The sequence below is a fragment of the Vigna unguiculata genome, chromosome 9 (genome assembly GCF_004118075.2).
Source record: "Vigna unguiculata cultivar IT97K-499-35 chromosome 9, ASM411807v1, whole genome shotgun sequence".
Taxonomy (NCBI): domain Eukaryota; kingdom Viridiplantae; phylum Streptophyta; class Magnoliopsida; order Fabales; family Fabaceae; genus Vigna; species Vigna unguiculata.
The window spans coordinates 19,096,221-19,104,363 of NC_040287.1; the positions used below are offsets into that span (position 1 = coordinate 19,096,221).

The following is an 8,143-nucleotide window of genomic DNA, read 5'->3' on the forward strand; positions in this document are numbered from 1 at the left end:
ATGAAGATGGCAGAAAGGGTAAAAATGATCACATGCTGGAGGGGTTATGGCATATGAAGGTTTGATGGGGTGGCATGCTTGTTGTGGCCTAAATCAGCAAACTATCAAAACCTGGAGCCCTCAAAATTAATAGTGGACGTCTACTACATGGACCCACCACACCACTCATCATTACCCTTCTCCCAACAAACTCCACTCCACCACTTTTACCACCATTCACAACACCTTTCAAATTTTACTTCACTTTTCAATTGTTTAGGGTCACAAATAATACTTAATCACGTAGTTCTCTTTTAAGGGTTGAAGCTTATTAGAGAAATAAGAGATAATGAGGGATTAAGGTAATTAATAATGTTTAGAATTAGATTAGAAGAGAGGAAAAAAGAGGCGGGGGAAAGACATGCCATGAAATGTGAAACATAATGCCACATGCCTTGTCTTGAGCATCCATTCTTTGTACTTCTTTTTCCTGACTCATAAAAGTTGAAAGCAACCAACAGCCTGTCCTTATTATCCATCTTCCTTTCTTTCTCTCTCAACCTACTACACTCACTGGAGGAGGGGAGGAAGCCCCTATATTTGGAAAAAATAAATATTAAAATATTTGGTTCAACTTCTAAGACGGAGCATATCATCCAGACCTTTTTGCCTCTCTCCTCCTTCTTCAGTATCAACTTCCAATACATTATCCACTCCACTGTGTGCACAAATCCATGACTTCACATCCTTTAACTCTCTAACAGGTATGGTTTTTGGGATTCCCTCTCACCTAACACACAAAAACCTCTCCCTCATTCATCAATAACATAATCAAAAAAACCTTCTTTTTATTTTTTTTCTTATTCACTCCATTGGCTACTCATGGAATCCATGTCAGGCAACCACTGGTCGGTGAAGGAAGAAGTGAGCATCCTACTGCTGCTCTTGTCTGCAACTGCAAGTACTCTCTCCCTTCCTTCTTGCAATCACTGTTTATTTATTATTTATATTTATTTTCTTTCTACTTTTATCTTTCTAGTTGCTTCACTGTGCCTTCTTTGGTAACCTTCTCAATTTATGCTTCCATTTTCCTTGGAACTCTTCCTACTCTTCCTACTACTTCATTAACTCTAGGCGGTCAAGTCTTTATTTACTCATTTCATTCTGCTTAATATTTAACCCCTTCTTTCTTCCTAGTACGGACAAAAACTTGTCCAATGTGTTTGTCTTATAATTGCCTGTTTGTGTCTGTCTAGTTTTTCTTGATTTCCTCCTCCCCTCTATCATCATCTATCACTTTCCATTCTTCTTCAATTGGACTTTTACCCATGCCCTTTTCACTTTGCTTCTTAATTTAAGTTTCCCTCTCCTTACTCTCTCACTATTATTTATGCAATACAACCTCATGCCTTTCTCACTGCACAATTTTCTGTTGCTCCTCATGCAATTCTGAACCTATGCTCCATACCATCATACTAAGGGGGACTGTGGAGAAGTAGAAGGGTGGGGAGGGGTTTTACTTTTCTGTATTATTTTGTTATGGACTGGAATTTGAAAGCACCTTCTTGGGATTTGGTGGATGTGGATAAGGCTTCCATACCCAACATAGACTCAATGGAGGAGCATAACAGATTTGGAGTTTATAGAATGGAGGGGGAGTTTTCTGTGGACTTGAAGCTTGGTCATGTGGGGAATTCTGGCACTGAATCACCATTAGCCAAGTCCAAAGATGTTGCTGCTGTTGCTGGAGTCTCCAAAGTGGCTTCCTCACCTTCAGGGTCTTCTAAGAGAGCTAGAGCCATTAACAGCACAACCCTCACTGTGTCATGCCTTGTGGACGGGTGCAATTCTGATCTTAGCAATTGTAGAGACTATCATAGGCGACACAAGGTGTGTGAGCTCCATTCCAAGTCCCCAGAGGTCACAATCGCTGGCCTCAAGCAAAGGTTCTGCCAACAATGTAGCAGGTTTGTATCATATCATACCATATATACTCAGGCTTTTGTTCTTTTGTTTCAATTTCAGTTCTAGATTGCTTGTAAGCTGTGCTTTGTCCTCTTAATTATTGCTTTTTTGTGTTTTTGCCCCCCTTTTCTTTTCATTGTACCTCATCGACATTTAATTTGTGTCGTTTGCATTGCATCCGTATCCATTATTCATGTTAGCTTCACAAGTACTCATACCACACCAAATTACTTTATTTTGCTTTCCCCTACCATTAGCATCTTAACTTAGCGTTCTTTAGAAGAAGCAGGTTTTTATACTCTTAGTATTTACTTCCTCACCATTCATTTTCTAAAGATAGCAAATTTTCTTTGTTTTTACTTTAAAAAAAAATATATTTAAAACCATATTAAATCAAGGAAAGAGAATGTACTGCGAGAGTATTAGAAAAAGATTCGCTGCATACTGATTTCTTAAACCATAACGAATCTCAACACACACGAAACATGTTGAATTATTATGATTACTGAAGTTTACAAATAATACTAGTTCTTAACCTTGGTGTTTGTCGTTATATGTTTATACCCTTTTTGTGTGGCACTTTTCAAAAACCAAATACCTCTGCTATATACATGGAGAATTAAGCTGAAAATATACCGGTGCACGGAACACAATTAATTACAGAAGTTTACACATAATATGAGAGAATGACTTGCCTGTGTTGTTCTGTTAATATACCCTGTGTATAGGTATATTGCTTGTAGTAGTTGTGGTAAATCCGTGGTAAATATTTTTCACCGCTTAGTTTGATGTGCATTTGATTTTATGTTCTTGATTCCATTTCCATGTCATATTGGCGTGTCTCAGTTGGCTGAAATTCTGAAACTTGTCTTTTTTTGGAAGGTTCCATTCGCTGGAGCAATTTGATGAGAGAAAAAGAAGCTGCAGAAAGCGTTTAGATGGACACAACAGACGGAGAAGAAAGCCTCAGCCAGAAGCTCACACGCGACCTGGTAGTTTTTTATCGAATTACCAAGGTAAGCTTTGGGGTTGTATTTGTTGTTCTACTACCACATTATCTGAATGGAATGGACCCATGTGCATATATGCGTGGATTTCATGCAGGTATTAGCTAGAGATACACATCCACATAGGTACACGAGTCTCAAAAGAGTAAGAAGTTTCATGTGGAAACAATGCACTTAGCTAAATGAGTGCGCTGCCCACATACCTGATATGGCTGATTTGGTCCATTTATGTCCACGCTCATGACAATCTAGTGGCCACTAGTTAAATATGTCACTACATATAGACCATAAAAAAGGAAAAACATTTTCAGTAAACTCCCATGTGCTTCAGAGTCTATGCATCAATCATTCTGATCTTTGACTTCCTATAACTCTTATTTTTTCTTCTTTGTTTTATGAAAAGCTATCCATTTTTTTTATCGTTTCTCTATCATTTTACTTCATAGGGGACTGAAATGACGTTTGGCAAGTCAAAACTTTATACAATAATACCTGATGCTTACCATTTTAAGAGCATGTATTGGACTTTGTTTGGAAGATGCTTCTTTCTAGAGATTGATCTAGACTGTCATCCACAAGAAATTATCATCTTTTGTCTTGCTTTGCAAAATTTGTTCATACAAATCAGAACTGTTAGATGATTTGAGATCATCATATTTCTAATGTAACATGTGGTAGGTACAGGATTATAGAATACAATAATTTGTCCTGGACAAAACTACAGTTGAGAAACCTTTTGTTTACCTTCTTAGTTCCCTTTAGATAAAGTATAACAGTTGAGAAATTGAAGATTTTTCAGGTACTCAGTTACTACCCTTCTCAAATCCGCACGTGTATCCTTCGAGTGCCATGATGAGCCCCCCTTGGAGTGGAGGGCTTGTGACTTCCTCTGCAGATGGTAGGTTGCAGAACCAGCACCACCATCAAGTGCACTTGGTCGATAAACAAGAACTTTTTCTAGGATCTTCTCAGAAAGAAGGGAAGCAAGTGGCATTCCTACACGGTAACCATCCCTCCACAGGTGCACTCAGCAACCAAAACCTTCCCTTTCCGTCTCCTTCTGTGTGCCACACGCTTCTCAGGAGCAGCCCTTTATCAGAAAGTTGTGGAGCGAGAAGCAAAATGTTCTGTGAAAGCTTAACAACAACAAATTCGGTGCATGACACTCCTTGTGCTCTCTCTCTTCTGTCATCATCACACACGCACACACCTGGGAATGGTTTGAACCAAATGGTGCAGGCTCCGTCGATGTCCCTGATGCAGCCCTTAGCCCTGAGTCTGCAGGATAACAGCAACTTAGAGTCTGTGGAGCGAGTGTTGGTTCCCAATGGGAGTGACCACTGTTCCTCCATGTATAGCTTGGGTTCTGATGGATCCCACTGCAATGACGCCCCTCAACTGTTTCCCTTTCAATGGGAATAGAGCTTTTCATCGTAAGCCAACAACATTCATAATCACACTTTGTTTTTCATTCCTAATGAATTCTGATTTTTATCGTAAGCCAATCATTTCTGTGAATCATCCTTAAACGAAGGCACTGCCTATGAACAATCCTGCTATTTTTGTCTGTACCTTCACGGAAACAAAAACTAAACAATTTTAGATTCCATTCACTACACTATCTTTTAACTGTAAAAGCAAAATTTACATGTATACCTTTTAACGGAATAATGTCACATGCTCCTTTCGTTTTCGAACATATATAGATACATATGATTACATCTTAATTAAAGTTTTATTTTCTTTTCGGTGATTCTTTTCTTTCATATCATCTAAAAGATATTTATTTTTTAAATAAGATTAATACGTTGCTTTATCTTTAATGGGTTTTCCTTTCTTGTCAATTTATTTTTATCTAGCAAAGTTTTTAGTTCGATTTTTTTTTTATTATAAAATATTAGAGTTAGGAATGAAAGTACAAATTGCATCTTGTTACTTATAAAATTGCCTAATTGTCTTTATATAAAGGTAATTAAATTATTTTTTAATTATAAATTTATATTGGTAACATGTTTTTTATGAATTTGCTTTTTCTTTTATACTTTTCAAAATTAAAGGAAGTCAGGACATGATCGAAGAGGAATGTCAATGCAAAATCTTTTAATTTTATTTTACTTGATATAATTTGCTTTTTTTACTTATTTAAATTTATGTTATGAGACTTACGTTCTAAATAAACTAATCTTTACAAATTTCATGTTTTATTTTCTTGGTAATAAAAATAAAATAATTTTATTCAAAATATTCACATGTATACGTGGATTTTATGTAAGTTTGCAAGTAATTATCAAAGTATTTACTCACAATTTCACATAACATGTTTGGAATGTTTTTATATTTAATATATTTTAAAATATTAAGGTACATCAATTTATTTTCAAAGTATAACAAAAATATAATACCAAAATCTATAGAATCTAAATTTAAAATTACTAGCGCAATTATAAATTAACATTTTGTTGATTTTAATACTTAAATTTAAGGGTATCTAAACCAAATCCACTCAACATTCGAATTGTTCCTAATGAAGTCCAACTACCTAGGATTTAGGTTTTGAGTCTTATAATTTTAAATTCGAATTTCATTCTCATTCAATTCATCTACTTGATTGAGGATTTATTCTTCTTTAATACACCCGTAAAGAAAGACAAACAATGAATTGATGTCAGGTGTTGTTTAATGTGTTTTTATTTTTAGTTGAAATTTAGGGCTAGCAGTATTTTTTAGTTCTATATTTATTTGTATCAATGGACCAATATTTTCCCTCTATTTAGTCTTTATTCAATGTCACTTTTATATATTTGGAAAAGATACAATGCATTTTGTATATTATTCAATTTTAAAAACTAAATGAAAAGATGATATTAAGTCAATATAACGAAAATGACCACATTTAATTTATTTATTTTTATTTTTGAAAAATTAAAGGATTACATAAGATCAAAAGTATTATTAAACCTTAAAATTGATATAAATGATACATAAATTATTTAAGTGCATAACAATAAATAAGGCAGTCTTTAAAAACTCGCTAAATTATGAATTCTACATGAATTTCAATTTTATTATTAATAAAAATCATAGAAAAAGTATATTTAATAGAAGAACTTAGCATTGACATACTAATTAATAAAATAGATTTACGCTATTAATTAATAATAAATAATAAATAATTATTAATATGATTTTTAAAGTTATTATATAAATTAAATAAATTGGGGTTAAATATGTTTTTGATTTCTTAACTTTTAGTGAAAATTGACATTAGTCATTCTTCGAAACTTTAGTCTAATTTAGTCCTCTAACTTTAGAAATGTGTGGATTTAGTCCTCTAACTTTAAAAGGACTAAATTCACGCATTCTCAAGATGAGAGATTGAATTGGTCCAAAGTTTTAAAGAGTAACTAATTTCAATTTTCACTAAAAGTTAAGAGACCAAAAACATATTTAACCCCATTAAATCATGGTGAAAAATATTTTTACATCATGGTTACATAACCTATTTTCATTTTTCATGATGGAATTGAACTCTAAGTTTGTGAGAACCAAGAAAATTGTATTTTTAGAGTGACAATGTTTTAAATTAATGAGATCCTATTATTTTAATAATAAAATGCTTAACTATAAATAAGAATTTCATAAAGGGATATCATTACTTAAAAACACTCTATCTCTCTAAAAACTTTTCTCTAGGAGTCTTCTTGATACGAGCTGCTTCGTGGATGGATAAGACACATGCTACTTGTTCGATGAATTGGCTAACTACAACAGAATTTTGAAAGGAAAAGCAGCGAAGAACTTAAATGAATTGCAAACTTTAAGCAGATTGGAAGATAGAGGAATTGACCAGATGAACCATTGAATAGAAGTGTTGCCACGCCACTTGGAGTTGCTCCAAGATGAGTGAGAATTGGATCATGAAGGTCATGCTAATTTGGACTACGATCAAAGCTACGCCACTTGCTCCTTTTGCAAGATAAGTAGCACTCCACGAATTTGATCACCACACAACACACGCCACTTGAACTACTCGAGATAAGTGTGGATTCACACCACCTGAACCATTTTCAAGATAAGTGAAGAAAACACTAAGATTGGAAGTGTGCCATCCATGCCACTCATGAATGAGATAAGTGAAAGGAGTTACCACTTGAACAACTTGATTAAGATAAAACTCGCACACACATATGCACAACAAATTCACATTAATAGCATTTGCATGTCTCTTCCAAATCTGAAAAATATGATACAAGTGTAATTCTCTATATATAAGAAAGAAATTGAATTCACCAAGTAAGCTACAAGGATTTAAAGAAATACAAACTACTACTAATGTGAGATGAAACCTAATTCTAGTATAACAGTGCCAAGCAAGCTTAGAGGAACGTGGGTCCTTCTCAAATGCAAGGTTAGTATAAGACGTGCCAAGCAAGCTTCAAGGAACATGTGTCCTTCTCAAATGCAAGGTCCAAATTGCTCTCTTCATAAAATGCAATTCCTATGGGGAGCCAACTAATAACCGTCGAACGCCACTTCCATCTATGTTGCTTCATACTTCAAGATCCAATCACGCTTCCATTTATGTTGCTTCATACTTCAAGATCACATCACTTATACCTTTTCTCTAAGATATCATACTCCTTGTTCATCTTCTTTAAGATCAAAGACTGTAGGAATGTTCCTTACAACTAGCTTATTAAGATCAACCGGTCAATTTTTTGGTTCAGGGTAAGTTAGATTTTGTCCTTTTCTTGTCTTTTTTGTAATTTGGTTGCATGTGGGGTTCACTCACATGCATGATGTCTTACGAGTAGAAAGGGGTTTCTCTATTTAGAGCTTTTGAGCAGCCAGATCAAGGTGATAGAAGCTAGTAATTGTCTTTCTGTGTGAGTTTATAAACATGTTTTTTAGTAATTGATGAAAATTTTCATTTGCTTGATGAATTTGAACTGATGTTAATGATTTGGTGTAAATTGGTGTGTTTTTTTATATAACTTGATGTTTGATTTGTTTGGTGAAATTTTATGTTGATTGGGAGAATTATTTTGAACCAAAGTACTGAAGGAGGAATACCAAATTGAGCAATTAATCAGGTTTGAGTTCACTCAATTGCATAAAATTCTTCTATTGTGAATTCATAAGGTGTTAAACGGCATTTTCCTCAGTTGAGCGCCACTTTTTGCGCATTGATA

The 8,143-nt window shown here is 34.3% G+C and overlaps 1 protein-coding gene across 3 annotated transcripts; it reads left to right on the forward strand.

The window, feature by feature from the left end:
• Positions 1-520: 520 nt before the first annotated feature.
• On the forward strand, positions 521-4,480 carry LOC114162370 (squamosa promoter-binding-like protein 13A). 3 transcript variants are annotated; one of them, XM_028046237.1, is made up of 5 exons: positions 521-743; positions 878-940; positions 1,570-1,946; positions 2,827-2,960; positions 3,742-4,480. In XM_028046237.1, exons 3-5 carry the CDS (start codon positions 1,594-1,596, stop codon positions 4,371-4,373), a joined length of 1,119 nt encoding a protein of 372 aa, XP_027902038.1. In that variant the 5' UTR covers positions 521-743; positions 878-940; positions 1,570-1,593; the 3' UTR covers positions 4,374-4,480. The 3 variants fall into 3 exon arrangements, with proteins under 3 accessions (XP_027902038.1, XP_027902036.1, XP_027902037.1); XM_028046235.1 differs by lacking the exons at positions 521-743; positions 878-940 and having other exon boundaries at positions 950-1,946; XM_028046236.1 differs by lacking the exons at positions 521-743; positions 878-940 and having other exon boundaries at positions 950-1,946; positions 3,751-4,480.
• Positions 4,481-8,143: the final 3,663 nt, after the last annotated feature.

Coding starts and splice junctions, on each gene's coding strand:
- LOC114162370 (XM_028046235.1), top strand. CDS start 1,519: ATGGACTGGAATTTGAAAGCACCTTCTTGGGATTTGGTGGATGTGGAT. Junction 1,947..2,826: donor TTCTGCCAACAATGTAGCAG/GTTTGTATCATA, acceptor TTTTTTTGGAAG/GTTCCATTCGCTGGAGCAAT. Junction 2,961..3,741: donor TTTTTTATCGAATTACCAAG/GTAAGCTTTGGG, acceptor GAGAAATTGAAG/ATTTTTCAGGTACTCAGTTA.